Consider the following 27,985-nt stretch of genomic DNA (forward strand, 5'->3'; position numbering starts at 1 on the left):
TTATTAAATTTAATCTACCTTTACATCCTCATTCTCACCTAAAAAAATCGACTGTTTGGAGAATATGGCTAAAAGTGTTTTTCATAAAGTTTTATATTCTGAAGATGGATAAAAATGATTCATGCATTGTATTTGTAGAATCAGAAGTGAGATTGTTTTTAATCTTGTTAAATGATTTAACTATGAAGAAGTCTATTAAACCTCTGAGGTTTTTTTCTCTGATTTGTAAAACACGAAGAATAATAATATCTGTACTATTTATTTCACAACGTGGTTATGAGAGAACTATTTTATAAATTGTAAAGCATTAGATAAATAATTTTTAATAATTTACATTAATCTTGAAGTTGTGGTTTCTTCAGATGCAGAGTACAGTGCGAGAACACAGAGATGGAGGTCATGCTGGTGGAATCTTTAATAGATATAATATTCTTAAGGTATTTTTTTAATTAACTATGATGGTTAAATGTTTCACTGGTCTCTAAAATGAGAACTTTGGTATAATTCCAGGGTGGTGGTGTCATAAGTCCATAAGGTGGGTGGGTGAGTCACACACTAACCCCTCCACAATACTTAATCACAGGCTTAACTCCAACACAACTACACTACCCTGTTTGCTCATCTTCACTCATCCGTCCCTTGCTCTCCCACTTCCCTCCATTTGTGGCTGAAAATAAGCCTGGGGCTGAAGTGACTCAGGCACCTGCAGCAGTTTTGCAGGTAAAATTACAGCCCTCTCCCTTCACATCTCCAAATCCTATTCCCAAATTTACTCATGTCTTTGATCAGCCCTGTACTCCAGAGTAGCACCCAGTGAGAGTCCCGACTTCACCACAAGAACCCACTTTTTATATTTAGTGGCCCAGAACAAGCAGGTGTGGAAGGTGGTGATCTGCATCACAGATTTCATTGCATTATCTTTCGCCAAAAAACTACCTTCCAGTTGTATGAGATCCTTACCTCCTCACTTTTCCTAGCCTTGCTTGTCTAGTCAATTGCTAGAACTTGTCTCTTCAACCTTCGTGACATCACTCACCTCTGTCCTCTTTCATTCTCCTAATGCTCACCACCACAGTTCAGGTCTTTACCCTCATCATATCTTTCTTACCTGGACTGTTACAATTACTTCTCCCTTCTCCAATCCATCCTCCACACAGCTGTAAGTGATTTTCTTAAAGCAGTGAACATATTTAGCTCATCCTTTTTCAGTCTTCAGTTTAATTTCTAGAAAGTACATAGTTATTAGTATATCTGTGCATTTATATAATTATTAATATGTATACATATTGGGAGGAGTAGTCAAAAGAATTTTATTGATGGAATGCAGGATCAAAAAAAATTGGGGAGATGATTTGTGTCATAAATGAGTGCTGACCAAACCTGAGTTAAAATATCATATGACACTTACTAGCTGTGTTGACTAGACAAGGCACCTAGCATCTCTGAGGCTGTTTATTCTTCTTTAAATGATGTTATTAACACCTGTGAAACCTGCCTCACAGAGCTATTGTGAAATAGAACTTTGTAAATTTCAAAGCAGTGTAGAATTGTCAGTTAAAATTAATATTCTTAATGCCCTCTTGGCTGTAATCAATTTTCACTTAAGAATACAAATTGTTTACTTGGAGCAGACTAATGGCCCATTCAGTTCAATATTTTTATATAGGGATATCACCTCATAAGCTTAGGAATGGACTATAAGTATTCCTACCTTTCCTTAACAACTCATTAATTTATCTAGAAGCTTGAGGGCAACTGTGTTAAACTTTTTTTTTAACCTATATTTTCTCTTGAAATAATGAGTCAATTTGTTTACTACTTCCTATTTAAAGTATCATATGCTGTCACTATAAAGAAGTGAGATAGAGCTCTAATATTCCTTCTAGTTCAGATGGTCTCTAATTTTATTAAACATGGTCACTTGTGGAAATTAGTCATTGTTACCAGTCAATACTTTATTACATATGTCCTAATATAGGCCTTTCTTTACTATACAGTAGAGATAAGATACCCTAGATTATCCACAAATAAACAAGAGACTTTGATTACCCTTCTTTAACATCAGTGGAGAAGCAGGGTCATCTAGTGTAAAGAACGATGGACTTGGACTTAAGGACTGGACTGAGTTGGTCTGTACCTCAGTCAGTATGTCCAGCTACTGTGCTAGGTATTAGGGATATAAAGTTAAAGAATAAAAGTCTGTACTGGGAAGAAGCTTATATTCTAATGAGGGAGATAAGTACAAACATAAATATATAACAACTATAAAATTAGTAAATACAAATGTGTATAGAATAATTAAATACAAAATAGTTTAGGGAAGAAGACACTTGGTAGTTGGAGGAGTCAAGAAGGATTATGCAGAAAATGATACTTGAGCTGCATCTTAAGGTGGGGGTAAAGGCAGAGTGTGTTCATCTAGACAAGGAGATGATTGGATAAAAGGCATAGTAGGTTAGTGCTTAAAGTGGCTAGTTTGGCTAGATCACAGCCTTGTAACCCTATACAAGTCTTAAACTCTCTGGGACTCAGTTTCTTCAGGCAGTCAGTAAACATTTATTAAATCCCTGATATGTATTAGGCACTGTAGTAAGCTTTGGCAATACAAGAAGAAGCAAAATACAGATACTGCCCTTAAGGAACTCACACTCTAACGGAGGAGACAATAAGCAAATATGTACAAATGGATTATGTATGAGATATATAGAAAATAACAGAGGGAAGGCACTAGAATTAAGATGAGTTGGCCATAATAAAATTTGCAATACTTCACAAAGTGGTGAAAATTCACTACAGAACAAAATTTTATATACATGCAAGTTTGTTGGAGGTAGGTTGTAATAGTGCACTACAAATGAAAGCATTTATTTGAATTAATGTTTTCAGTCATTTGGTAGTCCTTCAAAAAATCATTTTTAAATTATCTTTATTTTCATGCCCGTGATTTGTGCTCTTTGACGTCCATAATGGTATCTTGGGTAGTTTAATTAAAATAACCTATTTACCACCAGCACATGACATGTACTTCATTCCACGTCATCCCCTCAAGCTTCTGAATTTCACCCAGTACCTGAAGACCAGCAGGGGGCTCTAGCACACTCAGAAAAGGAGCATGGAAAAATGGTCTTGCTCTAGGACTGCTAAATCTTGAGAACACAGCTGGCAACATTCACATTGGTTCCTTTCAGCTACTTAGCCAGACAGAAGAATGTTTAGGTGTCTTGGTGGGAGGGCTGGTTCTTCTTTTTTGAGTGATGACTTTAAACAATTCTTAAAGGAAATTAAGATATTTTTGATGTCTCAACTATGTTCTTAGTTTCATAAAAAGGTAAAATTCTAAGCACTTTTAACAGTGTTTATTATATACATAAACATTAGACTTTAAATTACTTTAGTTACACTGGTTACCTCAGTGAGGAAAAAAAGCTGTAAATTAGAATCAGTTTATCTTATGAGTATGGTAGTCAAACTGTCTCAAAATCTGTGTATTTCTAGTGGGGAAAGTGCTGAATTTTGAATTCAGGAGATCTGTAGTTATATCCCACTTCTAATAACTTGGTGGTCATGGTCAACCATTTTCCTCTTGTACAATAGAGCAGTATACATATACCTTGTTAGGATTAAATAAAAATGTATTTAAATTATTTTGCAAACCAAAAGTGATTGACAAATGTTAACTATTATTATTAATATAATTTTTATTTCTTTACTAAAGTTCGAACTTTAGTTTTTAAAATCCTTATTTTCCTTTACAGACTTTAAATTCCAAACTTTTGTTGTGTGTGTAATTTTTGTGACTTGAAGTATTTTTAACTTGACTCAAACAAATGAAACATTTTATTAGGAGAAAATCACTTTTGCATCCCTTCCAATTAAAAAATATGGAAATGTTTGGCTAAGATGAACAAGATAGCTATAATACCAAACTAGAGGCTTGAATTCTGGTTTTATTTTTGCAGATTCAGAAAGTTTGTAACAAAAAACTCTGGGAAAGATACACTCACAGAAGGAAAGAGGTTTCTGAAGAAAATCATAACCATGCAAATGAAAGAATGCTGTTTCATGGTAAGATCCCCAAGCAATTTGAATAACTTTATTCTCTGTTCTTCATTCTGAGAAAATTGCATGGCTAGATAAGCCATCTGTTTTAAAAGATAATTTCTTTTCTATTCTTGATGTAAATTCAATTTTAGCAGTATTAATTTTTAAATTGCATTAATTTTCATACTCTTTGATTGTAGAATTTGTTTTCCAAGGATGCAAATGGTTTCTAATATTAGCTTTGAATAAATTTTATCCTGATCTAATAATTAACATGTGGCTTATTCAAATGTGTGCTTTGTAATGGTTATACCAAGGGTGAATCCCAAAATAGAATAAATATGGTTGATGACAGTCTTCTAGGCTATTTCTATTTTATTTTTCTAATTCAACAGACTTTGTTTGTTAGAATATTTTAGAAAGTGACAGTATAATTCAGTTAATTCACCGACTGAGTTAAAAGAAGAAGTAGGAAAATACCTACATTCTTTTCAAATTTAATTTCAAAAGTTCTGAACAAAGTAAGGATTTAACTGAAGTGGAAGTTTTATGTACGGAGGCTTTCTACAGTTAATCCTTCTTTGAGTTAATGGTACAAGCTCAGTTAACTCTTGCAGCCTCAGTCTTTTAGGAACACATACGTTTTACTTGGCCTTTCAGTTTTACATCAATCATGTTAAGTATTACCTATAAATTTAGCATTTTATGGAACTTTAGAGGTCTGCCTTAGAATCTGTTGGGGCCAGAACTTGGGTAGAAAAAGAGGGAGGATATAGTATAACTACTGGTTTCATTTGGCCAGAAATAATTTCAGGAAGTTGTGAGATTTTTCAATACCAATACAAAACACGGCTTTTTATTATAGTACTACCCTAAACAGAGATGGAACATAGATCTAGGGCTCAAAATGCTACAGAGAGTTATATAAATAAGCAAAGAAACTGAAATCTAAATGGCATTCAGTTGCCAAAACTCAGAGTCCTATTTTATATCATCACTAGGCCTAGTACCTAACACAGAACTCAAGCAGAATATTTATTGACTTGATTTACTGATCATATTGAGTGATATTTACATGTAAAAATGCACAGATGGTCTTGGTTTTCTCTTACTAATTCAAATAAATAGTTGGTTCTGTTCATCAGTAATTCTCTAAAGTGGAATCCACAGCATTCTCTTTACCTCTCCATATGAAGATAGACACAGTTTGTTGATGAATCAATTAGCTGTGCAGCTGCTGTAGTTGTTCTGCCCACCCTATCACCCCACTCCCTGGCCCTGATCCACTACCTACTTCCCTTTTGGCTTAGGGCCTACACTGGTTGGCCCTGTGAAGCAAGTGAGAGGCCACAGGAGGGAAAAGGTGGTATTCAGGGTTTAAAGAAAATGTACCACATTGATAGTGTGGATCTGGGATGGAAAGGTAGAACAAACCAAGAGAAACAGAATAAAAAAAGATCAGGGCATAAGAAAAATTGCTATGTATATTGCCTGTTCTGCCAATAAGTCCATGGAGTCACAGAAAAGATTGATTGGATTCAGTAATATCAGAGAGATGAATTAGACTTGTGACTGTGCCTCATCCATATCAAAAACTTTATTTTAGGTTCTCCATTTGTGAATGCAATTATTCATAAAGGTTTTGATGAAAGACATGCCTATATAGGTGGGATGTTTGGAGCTGGAATTTACTTTGCTGAGAACTCTTCCAAAAGCAATCAGTATGTATATGGAATTGGAGGTGGCACCGGGTGTCCGGTTCACAAAGATAGATCTTGTTACGTTTGCCACAGGTAAGTCATTTATTTACACCCATCTGCTTGGTTCTGTTTTGGAAAAAATATTCCCAAAAAAAGCATTAGCATAGTTTCTAGTATATGGAGAGGGTTTTCTAGATTAGGAGTGTCTTGAATAACATGTATGGGTTTTGCTTAGTAGAAAGCCATTTAAGTAGGAGGGTAGATTTAGATAACCATAAGAAAGACATCCTGAGAACTCATCTGCCTTTTCCCCTCATTGCTTATATGAGTTAAAATCTATTTTTCTCCTAAAAAAAATAGTCATGTATTAAGTGCCTTGCTAAAAGAAAAAATTCTAGCAGTCAATCCAATAGGTTACAAAAAATACTAGAACTTTTGCTTAGCAAAATAAATAGGCAAAACAGTCCCAGCAGGGGGAAGAGCCATCCTTTATAGGATCATAGATCATAGAGATCATTTAGTTTTAAACTTCTTATTTTATAAATGAAGAAACTGTAAAGTTAAGAGTAAGCAATTCACCCAAGATCATATACATATCATAGCCAGAACCTCTGACTCCAGACCCACTATTCTTTCTACTATACCTTCATTCATTCTGTTTGGTGTTACTTGAGTGATTAATAAATGCTTGCAGAAGTTGGTACTTGAATTCATGGAGTAGCCAAATGGGTATGATTTTTCAAGGAGTAGAATTTATAAAGGATTGAGTAGTAAGTAGCAGGATCCCAGGTGGGAAGCTTAAGCAGAGAGCTTTTAAGCCTATGGCTATGAGCAGAGGGTCTGAAGTTTACACTAGTGTAATAGAAGAGACAGATTAGTTGTCAAACCCTCCTGTACAAAAGGAAAATAGCTCCCCAATAGTCCCTGTTCTATAAAGCTTTTGCAGGGATAAAAAGGAGGTGACAAGATTCATCTCTGAAAAACTATTTGACTGCTGCAGATATAGCTAGGAAAAGTGACACATTATTTTGGGAGGAGAAATTCTATTTCCCTTTTGTGTTTGAAAGATTGTCATTAATGCCGTGCTTACCTCATGAGAATTGTCTTGAGACTGAAATGAAATAACAGATTAGAGCCATTCTTTTGACAAGCACAAAATGTTATAAAAGTAGAAGGTATGAGTTATTCCTAAAAGACTTGCTCTTTTGAATTTTTTCTTCTTTCCTTTCCAACACAGGCAATTACTGTTTTGCCGGGTAACATTAGGGAAGTCTTTCCTGCAGTTCAGTGCAATGAAGATGGCTCATTCTCCTCCTGGACACCATTCAGTCACAGGTCGACCTAGTGTTAATGGCCTGGCATTAGCAGAATATGTTATTTATAGAGGAGAACAGGTAACAATTCTTTATCACATCTTCAAAAAGTATTTGAGAAGTAGACTTTTTAAAGTCCATTGTGATGTCTTATTGACAAACTGTATTTTTTAAAATTATGATATTTTCTAAACTTTAATAAAATTTAGCTTATGTCTGTATTTAGTGAACTCATCAAAGTATAGTGTCATGCTGCTTAGTCCCTGTGACAGTGATGTCTCCAGTAGGATCAGAAATCTTAATAAATATGATCTGGATGTTTAGAGAGAAAAAATAAGTTTTACTGTTAAATATTTCTCTTTCTCTTTTTTTCAGGCTTATCCAGAGTATTTGATTACTTACCAGATTGTGAAGCCTGAAGCGATAGCTGAGGGATAGATAAGTGAAGGGCTGTTTTGGTTTGGTTTTTATGAAGACAGCTATGCTCAGCATGACCTCATCTAAGCAGCTGGTGACCTCTCAGTTTTACTCTTTGCTGAAAAATTCTGTTGGCCACAGATGTGGTATAAAAAAATGTGAATGAAGTTTAACATTCTGACTTGATAAAGCTTTAATAATGTACAGTGTTTTCTAAATACTTCCTGTTTTTCAGCACTTTAACAGATGCCATTCCAGGTAAAACTGGGTTTGTCTGTACTAAATTATAAACAGGTAACTTGAACCTTTTTACATTATGCATTGAATTTAGCAGAAACTGTGTAATGTCCTCAACAGGAACTTGTCTTACTAATACTGTGTTCTTTCAGACACAACATTTACACTGAATACAATGTCATTTGTAAAACTGTAAATAAGAGCTTTTGTACTAGCCTTGTATTTATTTACATTGCTTTGTAATATAAATCTACTGTTTCAGAATTGCAACCTTGTACAAAGTGTTTTTCAAATGTATTGCTCATCTGTATTTGATCTTGTACAATAGAGAGACTTTTCACTCAATTCCAGAGGCTTTGTTGGCAAGATAGCTGAATTTATTAACAGTAACTTCAGTCAGTTGGGGATGATTTATTTGCCAGATTCAGTTTTTTAATTATGGAAGTATCCAGCACACTTTGAAAATCTTTCCAATTAAAGGAATTACTAAATATCCAAGAGAGGTTTTTGTTTAATGGTTACTTTGTGTATATCAAACACATATTCCAAAGAGCTGTGGCTGCAATAGGTACCAGTTTGCTAATGGGGCAACCTTGGTTTCACGGTAGAAATTTTTTTTACATCATTATGTGGAAATCTAGAGCAACTTGCTCATAATTTTTAGTAACTAAAATCTGTCTATATAGTTAATTTCTTCTTTGATTGTAAATAGTGAATTTCTGGAGGATTTTTTCCACTGGGTGAATCCCAAACTTTTCTATATACCTTGAGTCCATTGGAAACCCCTCCTTCATTTAGCAACAGTCTGTTAAGTGCCTATTATGTGCAAAATACTTTGTTAGGCACCAGGAGAGACACAAAGCTAAGTAAGATATTGTCTCTGCATGCATGGACCTTACAGTCAGTCTGGCAGGGTTCAGTAAACATACAGTGTGGTAGTATAGCAAACGACCACAAAGTATATTTTAGGTGGGCCATTAGATTTTTAGTTTTGATATTTTGTTTGTTCTGTGTTTTTTAATTACCTTTTTTTGTCTGCCTCTCCATTATCATCGTGGCGGTCTACATGCATAACAAGTAAATTCTTTACAGGCCCTACAGTAGTCCCAGTTCTCTGCTGTCATTTCTGTCCTAAATGCAGTGAAACTGGTACTTCTGCTTCCCATACAGCTCCACGGGGAAGAACAGCTGCCTGGCTGGAGCCAGACTTAGCAGGGTAAAGCCCAGGTAGAACACCATGAGTTAACATGGTCTTCCTTCATGTTGGCAGCTATTGCAGAAAATGATGGGCTGTCTGTTCATTGAAGCGTGCTTAAGAATCTTGGTACAGAAGTGTTGCATTACATTGTGTGCCCATCTCCAATCACTTTTTTAAATCTTTCTGTCCCTCAGATATGAAGGAAGAAAGTTTGCCCATTAAAGGTGTTTGCTACTTGAGGGCATTTCTGATTTTGTACCCTCTGTTCCAGTTTACCTTGATTCTGTATTAATTTCTGAATTCATTGTTTGCAGTGAATTACTGTAAATAGTTATAGAAAATCATGGATACTCTCCTGAGAAAAATGGAGTCCAGATATGTCTGGGGTGTTTTTTAATTGCTTGATATTATTGGCTTTATTTAAGAAGGCAAGTTGTGATTTTTGAAATATTTTTAGATGGCACTCTAATAATTGCAGATATAATCCTAAAATTACTCTTTTGAATACCAGTAAGTGTGCCAATTTTGTATAGTCTTTCAGGGTCAGAAAGAAAACTGTCTACCAATTCTTCCCAATTTTCTGATTAGGTATATTGAGATGAGTTAAAAGAGGCTTATATTTAGGTACTTTTTCTGCCAACATTTGTCCCGTATTACTCACCCTGAGTGATTCTGGAATTGATTGTCATGCCAGGTTTACAGTAATGTTATATTACTTAATTCTGATGTGTCATTTCCCATGAATAATTGTATCTTGTTCAATATTTTAGCATGGAAACATTTTTTTCAAATAGTTTTTGTTTTAGGTTTATGCATGACATGCCTTATGTTCTGAACGTGGGATTTTATCATTGTTTGGTGACTCTTTCCGAGGTGAATTTAAACCTCTTGTGCAGTTAGTGCTACCTAACTCATCCCTAAGGTGTTTTACATGTACTGTCTCACATTCCGTACCCCATTTAACATGAAATAAACAATTTTGTTCACTGGTATTTTTGAGTAATTGTCAGAATGGTATATCAAATCATCCTCGAGAAGATGGATGAAAATTACATTCAACTACACTTTCAGAGTAATGTAGCATGGTTCTAAATCTGCCAGAGAGGAATGATGCATCCCAAAACTTATTTAGGGCTTTTAGAACTTAAAGATGAAAGGGACCTAGTCCAGGGATGGGGGGAACCTGTGGCCTTGAGGTCACGTGTGGCTTTCTAGGTCCTTGGATTCAACCTTTTGATTAAGTCCAAGTTTTATAGAACAAATCTTTTTGTCAAGGAGATTTGTTCTGTGAAGTTTGAATTCTAGTCTAACCTCATTTTACAGATGAAGAAATTGAACCCAGAAGAAGTTAATTAACTAAAGACATACAGCAGTTAGTAGGGCCAATATTTGAATCTGTTTCGTACCACTAAATCCAGGGCTCTTTCTATAAGCTAAAGTGATGGAATTTTGAATATTTTAATCACGCCAATTTAGTTACTCTCAGAAAACTAATGTTCACAATGGTATAGTACAGAGCTAGGAGGCCTGGGCTCAAATCTTCACCTTCTGTGTACAAGCTGTTCATCTTGGGACACTTAACCACTCTGCATCTCAGTTTCTTCATCTGCAAAAAATTTTTTACCCCCTACTTCAAAAGTTAGGGAAAAGATACGTACACTTAAAATGCTGTACGAATGTGAAGCAAAAAACAGTAAATCTCAAAGTTCATCTATATAGAAGCTAAATCAAAGGCAACCTTTATACAGTTATGTTGTTGTATTGCATATCACTGTAGAAAATCTTAATTCTTTGTGCAAATAATTGCTTATACATACATATACCTATACTTTTAATATATGTGTGTATACATATATAACTTAACCAGTTGCCAAATGAAAATTATAACAAGCACTGTGTTTCAATTTTTTCTTTCCTTGACAGCACTTGTCAGAATCTTTCTAATTTTTGGACACGTTTATAAATGACTATTTTCAAAATTACTTCCACAAAGATTATGCATTTCAAACATTTAATCAAGTTTGTAGATAATATTGATTGAGACCTATACCTACTAACCACACCCTCCACCTCTGTGCCCTGCATCATTAGAACAAGAGAATACCTTGTATTTTTCTAAATATAGACAAACCTGTTAGGTATAAAACCTGAATGTAGCTTATAATCAGTGTTATTTTTTTTTTCCATTTCAGTAATATGATAGAATTTAGAACTGAGGACTGGACCCCAGCAGTCATTATCTATGGATCTAGGTCTCAAGTGGACTGTACAAAGGCTTTGCCTTATAACATCCAACATTTCTATCATGGATAACATACTTATTGAAATTATAAATAGCATGAAGTTTTGTGCCTAAAACAGATGACAGGATGCAAAACTCAACAGGCTAGAACATAGGGCCTAATCTAATATGATAAACTTTTGATAAGGAATAAATATAAAGACCTACAATGGGTTTAAGGTATTACCTGCACAAGTATAAAATGGGAGAAGGTATGGCTAAATACCATGAGGTAAAATATTTGGGAGTCTTCATGACTAGAAATTCATTATGAGTTAATATGCTCTGAGAGATGTGCTCTCCAGAACAAGAAGAGGATAACTTCACCATGCTCTAACCTCGTTAGACCACATCTGGTTGTGTTCAGTTCAGGGCTTTGGCCAAGAAGGGTACACAAGAGAGTCAGGGTATTGGAGATGAACAGATAGATGAATTGGTTGAAACACAAGACATGAGCACTGTCTTCTAAGTGAAGGTATCATGGGGAAGTTTGTACTGCCTTACCCCAGAGGGCAGAATAAGAGAATTCTAGAGGCAAATTTAAGCTTTCTGGAAACAAACTTTGTAGAAATTAGAACTTTTTCAAAATGGAATGAACTGCCCTGAAATGTAACAAACTGCCAATTCCTGGAGGTCTTCAAACAGAATCTGTCAAGCAGGTTGTAGAGGAAATTCCTGTAAAGCTGTAAGTTCAATTCCAGTATCTCAGAGTTGAAAGGGACTTTGGAAATAATCTGGCCCAACCTATCCCTTTATCATATCCAAGAAATGGTCATCTGCAATTACCCACCCCATTCTTTCAGTAAGCCCTTATGTGACACCCACCTGTTTATCCCCTGTGTGCACTAGGTAGCTGAACTGCCAAGCATTCAAATTCTACTGCACAAAGTGCAACACCAATGATGGAATGGCAGAAATATGTTTGCTTGAAAGACTGTTTTATTACAGAGAACTCAACACAAGGGAAGTGCTCACAGAGAGGTCAGGAGAAGCAAAACAAGGATACTCTCAAGACCTCTCTGGAGCACTTTGGAATTTGGAGACATGGGAGACACTGGCACAGGACCCTCCAACAGAATTGAAGAAGCTCAAAAGAAACATGAGGTGCACAGATTTAGAGGCAGCTCCACTCCAGATGTTCATATGAACTGTTTGTGCCCGACCTGTGATAGAGTCTTCCAAAGTCATTGAATTGATCAGCCACAGTCGGGCACACTGTCCCTTGATCATGTTTGGTCCTCTTCAAGAACAAAGGACAACAACCAATCAAAGTAACAATCGTTTCATATTTTTTATTTGTATCCCCGCACTTAGGGCAATGGGTATTTAATAAATTTTTGTTACTTTATTGATTACTTGAGCCCCAGAGAGACACTGTAATAGTAAAATGCTAAAGAATTGTTATTAGCAACAGAGATATCACATAGTCCAATCCATACTTTTAAAGCAGCCTTCCTTTAATGTTTGTAGGAAGTGGACATTCAACCGTTGCTTTGAAGAGCCTTAGTGATAGGCAGTCCACTACTTCCTGAGGCATCTAGCTACCAGGAATGCCAGCAGTTCTCATTGGGCAGCTGTGACTACTGTCGAGAGACTTTTTTCCTTACATGGAGCCTAAAGCTTCTCTGGATTTTGCACCCATCACACCGTTCTGCTGTTTGAAAATACAAATGAACTTGCATTCTTTGATCCATAAATCAATGAAGTGTCAAAGAGTGTTTCCTTTAACTCTCTGATCAGTACTTGGAACTATACTTAGAAACTACATCATGCAGCACAATCCCTGTTACTGAGATCCCAACTTGTAGGCTTCACCCAGCTTGTACCATGTACACCTGAAAATGAGTTAGAAAATGTAAATCAATCTCTGAATGAAGTAAGTCTAAAATTTAAGTAAAATTGGCTGCTTCTAAAAAAAGTTGAAAAGCAAAAAAGTTCAAATGGAAAGAAATAGCTAGGAAAGCAAAGGAACCAGGTCCTTGTCCCTACTCTGCTACAGACTGATTGAGCATGTCACTTATGTCCTGATCCTTCCTCTTGTAAATGCAGAAGGATGAGGAAAGGAGGTTGAACCAGAGGGTCTTTAAGGTGTTTTACAGCTTTGATGTTCTAGAACTCAATTTGCAGAAAGTGTGATTTGTTGATTGGACTTATGATCTCATCTGTGTAAAGAGCATTCCTGTGGTGAAGTTCTTCCTCTACCAAGGTATTAACTACTGGGAAAAGTTCCTTCACGAGCACACGCAGCAGGCTCCCTCCTCAAATCTCAGTCTTCATCTTGCCCTGAAGTTGCTAAGAACCGTGGAGTAGGGGAGGAGGGTTCAAAAGCCACTTAATCAACTAGTTGTTCCAGATTTCCCCTCCTGAATTCTGTGCATGCATGATGCTTGTACTTAAAATTCCTAATCAGAATGCATTTTGAAGAGATTTTAGGGACTCAAATTCTGCGTTAGACAGCAATCAGAAGTTGAAGCTATGTCAGTATTTACTCATTCAACCCATGTACATATGAGGGAAACCAATGTAAGTGATTCAGGGTGAATGAAAAAAATCCTTGATTCCAAATGAAGAAAGTGTTTATGCTCTTACCCCAGAAGAAAGTCAGAGTTCATGTGGCTAGAAATAAATATAGCTGAAGTTTTCATACAAAAAGGCTAGCTTTGTCATCCAAAAGGAACTTTGCTCAATTTGTATTTATAGGCAGGGACTCAATAAACTAATCCTTCAGGAGTCTTTGGGGTGATTGTTCCAAAGCAAGATCGGTCCATCAGCATGGGAAGACTGGCAAATGAATGTGAAATCCATCGCTCAGTGTACAGAATGCAGCCCAGGGGAGACCACCAGTTCAGATAATCAGACGTTCCCATTGCATACTGTTTTGTTCCATTGTATCCAAATGTGAGAAGCCTCTCTGGAGCCCCACAGTACAAAGCTCTTTATTAGTCTTTGCTGAGGCAGAAGCCAAGGCTGCTAGACTGGGGCTGCCAGCCTGACAGAGGGTCTACTTCATGGCATCTCGTAGCCTGGCTGTGGAGCGGGTAGATTTATGAGCTGTGAAAGATGGTCAAATTAACATCTTCTGCATTCTTGATGGGATTAGGGCTTGGGAGCCATGCACGCATTTGCATATTGCCCTGACACATCACATTTGTGTTGTGGTTTCACAGCTCCTCTTGTTGGCTTCCTGGGAACTGAGGGGGTAAAGGGTGGGGGGACATACTAGTTTTTTCCATGTTGGTGGTAGTTTAAAAAGTATCACTGTCCTCTCATCAATAATGTTATCCTCTACTTGATGGTTTCTTATGAAAACTCTGCAGTAGGACAGCAGAGGAAGTTTAAATAAGCTTTCAGGAGTAAGCATCCTACAGTAGACTTTGGAGAAGCAGTTTTCAGGGCAGACAAGAACTGTTGTACTTTGACAGTCCTCAATTGTGAGACACATTAATGAAAAATATGGAGATATATATGGAGATAAAAGCCCCAGCTGAGAATAAAAAAAAAGTTTCTGGGCTGGGTGAGCTCCTTAAACAAGGAATCTTCATCTCCCAAGATTTTCTGGGATGGGGAACTAAATGAAGTACCTCCAGAGGTACAAAATTGATAAAGGTGCAGCTACATCTTGCCCTAAAAGAAAAAAGAACTTGGTGGAATGAAAAACCACCTGATAAACTAATAGTACCATTATCCCCCTCCTGAATTCTAAGCACAAAAGATGTTTTTAATTAGCTGGGTAGGAAATAATGAAATGACTGTCTTGGGGACCCACTTTAAACAGAGTCTCTGAGATGAGCTCTGGGAGGAGGTCTGTTGTGAGATTCAAATGGGATAATGCATGTAAAGTGCTTCTAAAACTTCAAGCACTGTATAAATGCTAGATATTATCATTAGCTATTACAGTCCCAGATCTGTCATTATTTTACCTTATAACCTTCATCAGGGTCCATCATTTCTCTGAGTTTCTTCATCATGTGACTGACCCAGTGATGTCTGGTCCCTGGAAAACCAATGGGTAGAATATCACCAAGCCCAAACTGAAGCCTTTCCAATTTGGTGATACCTGTGAGACATAGACTTCAAGAGCTCCTGGGGTCACCTTGATGACATGATGAGACAGCAAAGTAGGCCTTTAGTGGAACCAAATTCAAAAATGCCAAATCCTCAGATCCCCTGTCTTGGCAAAACCCTATTCTTCCAGCCATGAACCTATGAGTCCACTTGCCAATATTAGTGCTTCAGCAAATATAAAATAATTCCTTTGTGTTTTTCTGAGTCCAACACAGCACAGAGATTCATTTTAGTATTTCTGTATACTTGAGACCTGAAAATAATTTGTTACCCTTTAGTAGGCTTTGAGGTATGTATTAGTCTAGAAGAAACTGCTATTAAGTCCTACTATTTACTTTGGAAATGAAAATCAGAATGTTCTTACCTTTAAAATTCTAATTAGCTGTCCTATAGGAGTTCTTAGCCTGGGATCTATGAACTTTAAAAAAAAAAAACTATAATAGCTATTTCAATGTACAGTTATCTCTTCCACATCACAACTTTCCCTGTTGAGGTTTTGATATATTTAGGGTCATAAGAAATTAAATTGGAAATTTTAGGGAGTTTTTCAGAAACTTCATCCAACACTCCAAGGCAAGCAGAGGACACAGAACCTATGACCAAATACTTAACCCAAATTTTACGATAAGGTACTGTAGACACCCCGTAAAAGAAAATAAAAACTCAAGACTTCTCTGTTACAAAGAGTTAGTCAAAAGATTTTACATAGATTTTGCAGATCTGGGGATGATGGGGGCGCAGTACCCCTAAGCCTGTGATGTGAAGAGACTAATTGTAGTTTGTTTTCCTTGTAATCCTATGTATTTTATGCATTTAAAAAATTTTATTCTGAGGAGTTGATCTATAAGCATCACCAGACTGCCCAAAAAAGGCTGTAACAAAAAAAGTTTAAGAACCTCTCTTCTAAAAGTTTAGAGACTCCTTTCCTCAATGGAAAACAATTTGGACATTTTCATTTTCAAATTTTAAAGTTTATTTGAAAATGGAAGTTTATTTTACTATAGAATGCTAATGATTTTATATTAGAGATTTAGATTTTAGAAGTTTACTTTGGCATCTGAGAATTATCTGTATTGTCTGAAAGGTCCTTTTCCCACTGCTAAGGTGACAGGTTTCCTTACCTTTGTTCTTTGAGACAGCAGAACTATCTCATATTACCATGCCTAAAGGTTATCTTTAGACCCACTATTGCTTTCGTTATTATGAGCACTTTTTTGTCAAATCAAATGCAGGGACAGTTGCTTTGTTCTGAAAGGCATTCAGAGCAAGAAGTTGGATAGGATTATCCCCAAATGCTGGAACTCAAAAAGGTCAGTCAAATCGAAATAATACCTTATTATATGAGTTCAAACCTGTTTGGACACCCTGTCTCTTGAACTTTTACCTGGATTTAGACTGTATTTTCCTGTTTTTTCCTTTTGATATAATTGAGTCTGCCACATTGCTGACCAACACTTTTAGATTTTGGATTTCTGCCTCTGGTCCCTGATTTCTAGTGACCCCTCGTGTTAGCTGCTCTTATTATGGACCTGATTGCCTCAAACAACCCACCTCTTGCTTCTTTGGATTATCATTATTTGGGATGTGACTACTGTAAATTGCTCTACCCAAACTAGGATGACCTTCAAGCTGCACCATGTGCCAAGCTTGAACACATCTTGAATGTCCAGAAAACAGCCCTACCCCAGTGAAGAATGAGGTGACTGGAGGAGAGGGGAAATCTTTCTGCATTTGGGGTGTCTTCCATAAATGAAATAAATTTGAATAGAAGATCTACAAACCAGTTCAAGAGAGGTTTTTTGTTTTGTTTTTCCAAATTAATTCACAGAATCATAGATTATCTAAGCTAGAAAGGACCGTAGAGGTCATTTGGGTCAATCCTATTTTACAAATGAGAAAATTAATTGAATCCACCATTCATTTTAGAAACCATTAATAACCATGAGTATTGTTTCAACCATTCATTTTTCTAATAAAAGCTACTGGAATTTAATCAAGTTTCTTTCAAGCCAATTTGCTTATGGACCTAGCATATACAGTGTATTATGTATTGTAATTCCATTCAATTTAACACACATAATTCACACATAATTACTTACTAAGTACCTACTAAACCAAAGGCCTTATGTAAAGCACTATTATTACATCAATACAATAAAGAACATGTCCTGACCTCCAGAAAATTATATTCTAATAGCTATGGTATTATGTCATATGAAAGATAGATAGTATTGGGTAGTAAATAAAGAGCTGACCTCAGAGTCTGGAAGATCTGAATTCAAATCCTGCCTCTAACACACCCCCACTCAAATCTATCCTAATCACTGATGTCAAAGTAATTTTTTTTTATATATAACTTTTATCGGTAATTTTCCTAAAACAGATTCTTCTCTTTAGCCAACTCCAATAGTTTTCTATTGCCTCAAAGATAAAATAGCTTCTGTTTAGATTTTAAAGATGTGCCAAAAAAAACCTATTATACAACCAAATGTCAGACTTTCAGATGTCAAGAAGGGGAATTTCATTTTTCTCATGATTTCTTCCATTTGTTTTAATTCTTCTATGCAACATGACTACTGTGAAAATGTGTCTAATAAGAATGTATCTGTAGAACCCATATAAGATTGCATGCCACCTTGAGGAGGGAGGAGAGAGGAAGGGAGAGAAAATGTTAAATTTATAGAAGTGATTGTTGAAAACTGAAAACAAATGAATTTACAAAAAGGGGGAATTTCAAAAGTCTCACAGTTGATGAAATGATTTGTAAAGGGATATATTAGATTAAGATCAATTCTTTCTCCTGAATTTCAATTGTGACTCTCCACCTGCTTATTAAATATTTCAAACAGGATGAACTATAGGAATCCTTAACTTAATGTATCCAAAAAAGAACTCATTTTCTTCCTAAATAAATTCAACCCCCTTCCAAATAAAATAAAATAAAGATGTACAGAACCTGACCAGAACCTATCTTCCCAGCCTTATTGTGCCCCCCTCAAATCCAACCAAATTGACTTTTTTTGTTCCTTACACATTAACACTTCACATCTCTGTTCCTTTTTGCTGACCCTATCATATACCTGGAAAGTTCTACCTTCTGTACTCCCTCTATTTCATACAGTTCCTCTCTCTTGCTTTAAGATGAAGTTTAATCTTTAGCATCAAGTCATTCCTGATCCCCCCAATTACTAGTACACTCCTCCACAAAATTACTTTTAATTAACTATCTAATAACCATATACTTTTATTAACTTTGTATTTATACTGTGTGTATTTTCATGTGGAATCTATCTCCCTCCTTAGAATGTTAGTTACTTGCAAAGAATGGATTGTTTAATTCTTTGTATGTCCATCCCCAGTGCCTGGCTCATAGTAGCCATTTCATAAATACTTGCTGATTGACAAGAACCAGGGTGGTTTAAGTGACAGTAGAGAGGAGGGGAAGTATAAGTTCTTTCAGTTGATTGTATGTGGGAAATTTGGGAGGAAGAACAAAAATGACTTAGAAGTTTCAGGCTGTCCTAGGTGACAAGTGCCATCCAAAGAAATAATGAAGATCAGAGAACTGATAGATTTGTGGTAGAGGAGTGGGATGGGGGAAAGATGATTAGTTTGGTTTTTCAAAATGTTGAGTTTTAGGTGTCACAGGGACATCCAAGTGGAGAGGTCCAATAGATAACAATATGAAATGAGTTCTGGAGAGAGACTGAAGGTGAAGATATAGATTTGTGAATAGCATGCAGACATTTGGGTCCATGGGAGTGAATAAGGTCACCTAAGGAAAGACTGTTGAGAGGAAAGAAGAAGATGAACAGAGCCTCAAGGGGCACTACATTCCCATTTTATCTCCAAATGCTCCCAGTATCCTTGCACAGAGCTTCCCCCTCATACCTCCTTTTTTTTTACTTACAAACAAGAAAATGTTCAGAACTTCAAATGGCCGTCATCGGGATCTCCAACTTTAAAATTGTGTGTTTATTAATAATATATCTATGCAAATGAGAATATATGTCTTATATATAGTAATACATATTGTATGTAAATGAAAAGGTGCAGTTTTTGTATATGTTGCTGCTTAGGATGAGGAGCAGCTGTAAGGGAAACTGATAAGTATCTGACCATGAAACTTCAGAAGCAGAGACATAACTAGCAACTGCTGCACCTAGAGAAAGTACCACAAATTGTTCCAAGACCAGAGTGTTGAGGGGTAGGAGTACGGAAGAAAATTCAGAACACCACCCCATTAGGAGGCACTCAAAGCCTCTAGCACAAAGTCGCTGCTGGAGAAGCCACTAAAGAGCGAGAGAAGGGGAGCTCATCAGGAAAGGAACTCACCCCAGTGTACCATCTGATAACTTTTGGTTGTAACTAATTTTTTTTCCTAACTAGATGTTAAGTGTTATTGTTTCCACATTGCTGAATGACTACAGGTGCAGTCAGTGCCTTCTAAATTCAGCATCCTGGTACAAAATCCTGATTGCCACTACCCTAGTTATGGGTCTGACCAGAAAAGTGGCCACCTCCTAATCAGGTAAGGTAGGCAGACTTGCGAATAAACTATGTGACATTCTGTAGCTTCAGCCCCACCATTAACTAGCTGTGTGACCTTGGAGTAACAATAGTTAACAAGCATTTATTAAGCACTTACTATGTGCAGGATATTGTGCTAAACACTAGGGTTACAAAGAAAAACAAAAATAACAGTTCATGCCCTCAAGAAGCTAACATCCTAATGGAGAACACAGGCACATAAACTGTACATGCAAGATATATACTGTTAAAATGGTAGGTAAGGGGAGCTGGGAAAGGCCTCTTGCAGAGGGTAGGGTCAGAACCAAGTCTTGATGGAAGTCTGTTAACCAACATTTATTAATCACCTACTATATGCCAGCCACTAATGCTAAGCACTGGAGAACAAAAGAAAAAAAAGGCAAAAGACAGTCCCTGCTCTCAAGGAAATAGAGATGAATGAGAAAGAGCATTCCAGGAGTGGAAATCAGTCAGTGAGAATGTAATGAGTTGGTAGACATGTGCAAGGAACAACTAAAGAAGACCAGTGTTGCTAAGCAAAGACCATATAATCAGGAGTCAAGTGTAGGAATGACATGTTGGTGATTGTGATAGGCTTTAAAAATCAGCTGAGGATCTCATATTTGATTCTGAAAGAAGCAGGAAGCCATCAGAGTTTGTTGAGTGGTGGGGTTAGATTAGCACTTTTAGAAAAGCATTTTGGCAGCTGAATTGAGGACTGAGTGCAGCCGGTGTGGACCTTTGTCAGAAAAGGGCGCCCTCATGGAACTGGGGATCCACCATGGTCCCTTGCTTAAGGAAATGCACTGTTGATTAGACTGTGGTAACATGGGTTATGCTGAAGAGGGTTGACTGACTCAGGAGGCTCTTGCTAAAAGAAATCAATCTCTCTTTGGTCTTTAAAAGAATGAGCTGTGGAATAATTTCTTCTATTTTTTTTTTCCTTCTGGGGGATCCCCTTGCCTAGGTACTTGTTTCTAGTGTTTTCCCTTCCTTGGATTTCAAACAAGGAATTGGGGGAGGGGAGCAAAAAAAAAGAAGAGCCTCAGCACCCATCCCCCACTGCTTCTTCAGGCCATATGCTTCACTAGCAAGCTACCTGTCCCTCTGTGGCCTGGGTGGGGGTGATTTCATAACCTGCATGATCAAGGCTAGTTGGACCTATAGACTGAATGTATGTATGAATAGTTAACTTACATTTGTATCATGCTTCAGAGTCTACAAATTTCTTTCCCAATACATTGTTTCCTCTGATCCTGGCTAAAACCCTATGGTGTACCAAGTTTTTTATCTCTGACTCCATTCTACAGATGAGGAAAATGAAGCCCAGGGAGATTAAGCCCATTGTAACATAGCTAATAAATGTCACCCTTGAAACCTAGGTGTGCTGATCCCAAGTCAAAAGTTTCTTTTTTTTTAACTCAAAATCTTGCAAAAGTGGATGTTGAAAACTATATGTGTGTGTGTGTGTGTGTGTATAAAGGAAGTTTCCTTTTTCTTTTGAAAAAATTGTTATATTGTCTTTTGTTTTGTATAACATGGTCTTCCCCAATATAACACCACAATTGAACCTTCCCTTTTAACAAAGCAACACAACTACATCCAACATCATATAAAACATTCCATACCCACTCTTTACCAAGAGAAAGGAAATGTACTTTATCATCTCTTCTCTGGAACCATAATTGGTCATTTGCAGTTAATCCCAGTTCAAATATCCAGCATTCATTTTCATTGTACCATGATATGGATCCTCTTGAATTGTATATGTGTGTATGTATATATGTATGTGTATACATACATACATGTATGTGTATGTATATATGTATGTGTGTATACTTTGGCTTTTTCCCAAAGAAATAGTTCTAATGGTGAGATTTTCACCATTAGGGTGAAGATTAATTAGGTAGATCTTTCTTGGTATGTGGCATTCCCTAAACTCATATTCGCCAGGCATCTACCCCCTCCATCCATAGTCAAGACTGGCCCCTGAACCCAAGAGTAGAGTTATGTAAGTGGGGTTATTTAAGCTCAAAATAAAAGAATTGTATTTTTTAAATGGACTTTTGTAACTGTGAAATCTGTGTGTATACAGGTGGTGTGTGGTATGGTGTAGGTTATGTGTGTGTGTGTGTGTGCGTATGTGTGTGTGTATCTCAAACTATTCCAAAGAAGAAACATATGGAAAACTGATCAAATCATTCTCAAGAGATATTTTTAGGGCACAACACAAAATAGCTCCAGGTTTCTTACAATGTGTACACAGGAGACTCCCTGTTGGTCTATTGTAGTCTTCCTTTCAAATACACTTTACCCTCTTTCCAATGCCCTCATCTTAGAGCTGATTTCTGCTTTCCAAGGTGTTACACTGACCAACTTTGCCTTGTTTCAGCAATTCAAGTTTTTCCTTGATTTTGTGTGTGTGTGTGCACGCGCGTGCCTAATTAGATGATCTCTTCCTACAAAATTCAACCAATCAACTTCCCATTCCTCCGAAAGTCCAAGGATTTAGGGGAGCCTTCAGAGACAAGAGTCTGAAAGGGAGCATGTCGTCCCCTGTTAATCGCTGTGGACCCAGTGCCTTGGTGTCCAACAGACCAGAGGGTCCCAGTCTAGGCACAGGCTAGACTCAGGAGAACAAAAGCATTCAGCTTTGCTTTCCACTTTCTTCCTGAGAGATTGGAACGTCCCTAGAAGTTGTTAAACTGGAGACAACGTGTACATTTCTTTTCCCCGTGATCTGGAGTAGTGTCCTCACTGGCCCCTCCATGGGTGGCATGACATCATGTCCTCTGTTCAGGCAGCTCTGCTGTGTGTCTAAATGGGCGCTGGGGGCTGTCAGAGAATAGCCCTAGTTGGGGGGAGGGCAGTTCGCATTATGTGGTCTCTGGTCCAATGGAAACACAGTCTGCTTTATCCAAGGTTAAAAAAGATTCTCCCACCCCTACCCCCACCACCCCCTTTGAAATGCTTGTAGTCTTAGAGCTACTATTTAAAAAGGGAGATGAATCGCTAGAGACCATTTCATGCCAAGGTACATATTAGAGAGAAGAATCTCAAAGAGCTATTAACCCTTAGTTAGAGGCCTTTGAGCTTCTGAGAGAAACATGCATATAATTTATATTTTGTTTGTCCCTTGGTGGAAGCAAAAGATTAGTTCTCAATACTCCCAGCTCCTCTTCTCTCTGTCTCTGTCTGTCTGTCAGTCTCTCTGTCTGTCTCTGTGTCTCTGTCTGTCTTTGTGTCTCTGTCTGTCTCTCTGATTCTGTGGGTGTCTCTTTCTCTCTTTTCCCTTCCCTGCCCTGTCTCTCTCCTTCCCCACCCCTCCCCCAATATGAAGGAACATTCCCCTGTGTGCCCTTCTTGGTATGCTCCCCCTGCCCACTTGTGATAAACTCATCCATAATTTTAACAGCGGCTTTGCCCACAAGATCAAGAAAGAAGAGCCTGTGGATAAAACTATTTTTCCTTTCACCATTTCATTATAACTACTGCACTCTGTAGAAGGAAATGAGTGTGAATTTTGAATTTGAGAATTGGAAAGAACTTTAGGGTTTACCTAGTCAAGGATTCATAATGAAAAAAATGCCAGACTTGGAACCTTTAGAACCCTGATCCTGGCATACTTTTAAAGTTATATTGTTCTCTGTGAATTGACTTCACCTCTGAATCTCAGTTTCCTCATCTATAAAAAGGGGGGTGATAATGCTACTTACTTCACAAGGTTGTTGTAAGCAAACTGAATTGCAAACTTTAAAGCTCTGGATAAATATGAGCTGGTCTTATAATACCTTCCTCTCCTCCCACCCTCCCCCCCAAAAAATTAAAGTTTTTACAGATAGGGAAACTGAGGCCCAAAAAGAAAAGTTATTTGTCCAGAGCAGAGCTGGAACTAAAACATCAGTCTCCAGATTCTTCATCTAGGGTTCTTTCCTATTTCTTTGAGGAAACTTCTTATTTCATCTTTTTTTTTTTTTTCCAAACTGACATTTTAAGTTCCTTTATGCTATCTCCTTATTGGGCTCCATACCACAGTAAATTTTTAACCCTTAATATTGGATATTCCCATCTGCCTTCAGAATGGTTTTCAGCTAGTCATTAGAAAAGACACAACAATCTAAAGCCAAATAGCCTATGTTTTGAAAAGAAAAGAAGGGTTTCCTTCTCCCTCCCCTGAACTCAAAAATCCAATTGATCTAAGCCAAACTGTGACTTTGGATTTGGACATTTCAATTGCATTTAGCAAGAAAGCAGTTAGCTATGCAAGTTGGTATGGTTGATCTTTATAATTGCTGCATTATTTGGGGGGCAGGAAGGACCTATGGGTAGTTTTTAAAATATGATTTTGGCCAGATTTCATTGCACACAACAGTTGTCAATTTCTCAGTCTATGCCAAGATCTGAAGAGTTTGCCTGTGAAGACATGTATTCATTTAGGGTTTAGTAGACCTCAAATTTAGGGTTGCAGTAATATTGTCTATTTCCTACAATTTGGCTCACGTATAAGGAGGCAAAAACACGTCTTAAAGCAAATGGGCAAGACCGACCCCACTTGGCCTCTGAAACAGAGGTGGAAACACCCATTCCTCTCCGGAAAATGCTTTTCGCTGCATTTTTCAGAACAGAAAGAGCTCCCCTCGAGGCCCTTGCTCTGAGGAGTAAGCCCCCAAGACTAAGTCCAAGAGACTGTGAAAGCCAAGCAGCCCTTCTACCAAGCCCAACCCACTTTCTGTAGATTTGATGACCACAGAATTCCTAATGCCTCTCTTTGTGAGTCTCCAAGTCCCTGTGAATGGAGTGGAATGTAAGTTACTGCAAAGCACATGGCGGGTTCCCTGAGAAGGGGGCGGGACCAGGTCTGTGGGAAGGTTGCATCTTGTTGAGTAAAATCACCCCATAGCAATCAGGCCACTTCCTCTATTCAGAAAACAGGAATGTGGGCCGAGTTAAGGATATGCAGACTTCCCTCACAGGCCCACCCTTGTTCTAGCCTCCCTCCCTCTTTTCCCTTCCCTAGCCCCCTCCCCAACCAAATGAAGGGCCATGCATCATTAACCATCTAAGTGCTCAATGCAAAAGGACAAAATATTTGTCTTGTAATGAGGGCAACTTTAAGGATAACTCTTTAGGAGCTGAACTCCATCAGTCAATTCTAGAAAATGTGAATCTACATGACTAAAGTATTAGTTACTCAGTTTAAAATTGTTTTAAATAATTTTTTTAAAGTAAATGGTAATTGTGAAAGTGGTGGGGTGGGAGAGAAGAGCATTCATGTCACCCTGTTGTGACTTTTGCTTCAAATCTCATCCTGTTAAATGTTTAGTGATAACCTATTTTTTTTCCAAAATCCCAACCATTTATGAAATATTGCAGGGGAGATCACAGAAATACTGACAGAATGAAAGTCAGTGGCTTTGATAACTGGAAATAGCCTGAGAGTCAGATGAGCATCCTAGGTTAGAGAGAAACCAATCTAGTCTCCATGTAAAAGGTGGAATATCAATCTTTTCTAGAGGAAAGGACACCTACCAATTGAGGTGGAACTGAATCATTTCCCAAGGGATTATGGAAGACTGTGGGAGGAGCTGGGACTTTTGAGGGGGACAGAAAAGGGCAGAACATAACAGGTCAAGCACAACTATGTCTATAGGCTCTCTGTCTTTATAAAAGCATTCAATACAGAAATAAAATTTCAGATTTCAGCCATGGAAAACTGGCATCAATACTAGAACCTTTCAGCTCCTACGAGACTTACTTCCCCCAAAGTGATGTTATATATTATGTGAAGGAATGTTTAGTCATTTCAGTCATGCCCAACTCTTTGTGACCCCATTTGGGGTTTTCTCGGCAAAGATACTGGAGTAATTTGCCAATTCCTTCTCCAACTTATTTTACAGATGAGGAAACTGAGGCAAACAGGGTTAAGTAACTTGCCCAGGATCACACAGTTTGTAAGTGTGTGAGGCCAGATTTGAACTCTGGAAGAGGAGTCTTCCTGGCTTCAGGTTGGGCAGGCCATCCACTTCTCCACCTCAGTTATATATTATAACCTGAGTCATCCTGAGTTATCTATTATAAGCATCTTCAAATGAATCATATCTCCCTACCACATTGTAAAGTGTTTACTTATAAGGTGTTGAGGGGAGATAAAGTTTCCACCAGACCCAATTTCAGCCCTAAGAGATCTTACAATGCAGTAAGGAGATATTATTCTTACATATTACAGCTATTTTCAAAGGAATCATCTAAGCTCCTTCAGGGCTGAGACTAGGTCTTATATAAGCTTTTATCTTCCCTCCACACCTACCATAGTGCTCCCCACATAGTATTTGCTTAAGAAATTGTTACTGACAGGTAGTTCCACAAATCTCTTACATTTGTACCAGACACACAGTAGAGTTTATGAAGTAGAATTTAATCCTCTTTCTCTCTGCCTTTCTGTCCCCAATCTGTGCCACTTCCCCAGAGTTATTTAATGTTGCCCCCCTCTTTTACCCATTATTCTCACCAAAGTCTGCTAAGGATTTCCTTTCAGCAGGGAAATATACATTTGTCTTAGTTATAGAGAAACAATTTCACTTATTCTTTGCCATTAGAAAGTAATTCACTTTCTAATAGTTCACCTAGTGACACATCAAATCTTTTCTGGAAAAAATCTGTTTCAGGGGGGCAGAGCCAAGATGGCAGAGTAGAAAGATGAACCTATGCTAATTCTCCCCCCAAAGCCCATAAAATACTTGTAAAATATGACTCTAAACAAATTCTAGAGCAGCAGAAGCCACAAAACAACAGAGTGAAAGGGATTTCCAGCCCAAGGCAGCCTGGAAGGCTGACAGGAAAGGTCTATCACACTGAGCTCAGAGTGGAACACAGCCCAGCCTTGGCCACAGGTGCGGCAGGGACAGGACTGGAGCAGGCTTCAGGGCACAGAATCCCAGATAGCAGCTGCCATTCCCAAATTTCTCAACACACTTGCCAGAGACAGCTTCAAAGGTCAGTGAGAAAGCACTTTCACCTGGGTGAGAAGGGAATGTAGTCTAGCCCTGGGGCCAGGGCAGGAGTGGTGGTCACTGGGGCAGCAGCATCCATTTTAGGCCTAAAGCCCCTGGGAGAATCAAGCAGCTGACCTTGATCTCAGTCTTGAGTGGCAGTCCTGGGGTGAGGAGGAGTACTGGCATAGTAAAGCTGAAGGCAGTTGTGGAGAGGGAACCCTACTCACAGATCCTGGGCAGAAAAGCTTGAAGTTGCTCCAAGACCAGAGAGCAGGCCAGGAGAGGAGTAAACTTGATTGTGCCACCTTGGAGGAACTGAAAACTTACAGATCCCTAGAGTATATACTTCATTTGATAAAAGACTCAAAGATCAAGTAACAGGCTGGGAAAATGCCTAAAAAAGGAAAAAAAAATAAGACTATAGAAGGTTACTTTCTTGGTAAACAGGTATTTTCCTCCATCCTTTTGGACAAGGAAGAACAAAGGATACCATTAGAGGAAGACACCAAAGTCAAGGCTTCTGCATCCGAAACCTCCAAAATAAATATACAATGTTCTCAGGCCATGGAAGAGCTCAAAAAAGATTTTGAAAATCAAATAAGAGAGCTGGAGGAAAAATTGGGAAGAGAAATGAGAGAGATGAAAGAAAAGCATGAAAAGCAGGTCAACAGCTTGCTAAAGGAGACCCAAAAAAATGCCGAAGAAAATAACACCTTTAAAAATAAACTAACTCAAATGACAAAAGAGGTCCAAAAAGCCAACAAGGAGAAAACTGCTTTAAAAAGCAGAATTAGTCAAATGGCAAAGGAGGTTCAAAAGCTCACTGAAGAAAATGGTTCTTTAAAAATTAGAATGGAACAGACGGCAGCTAATGACTTTATGAGAAACCCAGAAATCACAATACAAAACCAAAAGAATGAAAAAATGGAAGATAATGTGAAATATCTCATTGGAAAAACAACTGACCTGGAAAATAGATCAAGGAGAGACAACTGAAAAATTATGGGACTACCTGAAGCCATGATCAAAAAAAGAGCCTAGATATCATCTTTCATGAAATCATCGAGGAAAACTGCCCTGATATTCTAGAGCCAGAGGTTAAAATAAACATTGAAAGAATCCACTAATCACCTCCTGAAAGAAATCTGAAAAGAGAAACTCCTAGGAACATTGTAGCCAAATTCCAGAGTTACCAGGTCAAGGAGAAAATA

At 37.7% G+C, this 27,985-nt stretch overlaps 1 protein-coding gene across 2 annotated transcripts in view; it reads left to right on the forward strand.

Moving 5' to 3' along the window:
* TNKS2 (tankyrase 2) overlaps positions 1–8,201 on the forward strand; it is a 58,809-nt gene extending 50,608 nt beyond the window's left edge. Inside the window, exons 24-28 of one of the 2 annotated variants that reach the window (XM_072625144.1) lie at positions 363–437; positions 3,960–4,065; positions 5,648–5,834; positions 6,979–7,135; positions 7,430–7,675. In XM_072625144.1, coding sequence (XP_072481245.1) covers positions 363–437; positions 3,960–4,065; positions 5,648–5,834; positions 6,979–7,135; positions 7,430–7,492 — 588 coding nt within the window. In that variant the 3' untranslated portion in view covers positions 7,493–7,675. Of the gene's footprint in view, positions 1–362; positions 438–3,959; positions 4,066–5,647; positions 5,835–6,978; positions 7,136–7,429 lie in introns of both variants that reach the window. The other variant, XM_072625141.1, reaches the window with a different exon arrangement.
* Positions 8,202–27,985: the final 19,784 nt, after the last annotated feature.

The sequence above is a fragment of the Notamacropus eugenii genome, chromosome 1 (genome assembly GCF_028372415.1).
Source record: "Notamacropus eugenii isolate mMacEug1 chromosome 1, mMacEug1.pri_v2, whole genome shotgun sequence".
Classification (NCBI taxonomy): domain Eukaryota; kingdom Metazoa; phylum Chordata; class Mammalia; order Diprotodontia; family Macropodidae; genus Notamacropus; species Notamacropus eugenii.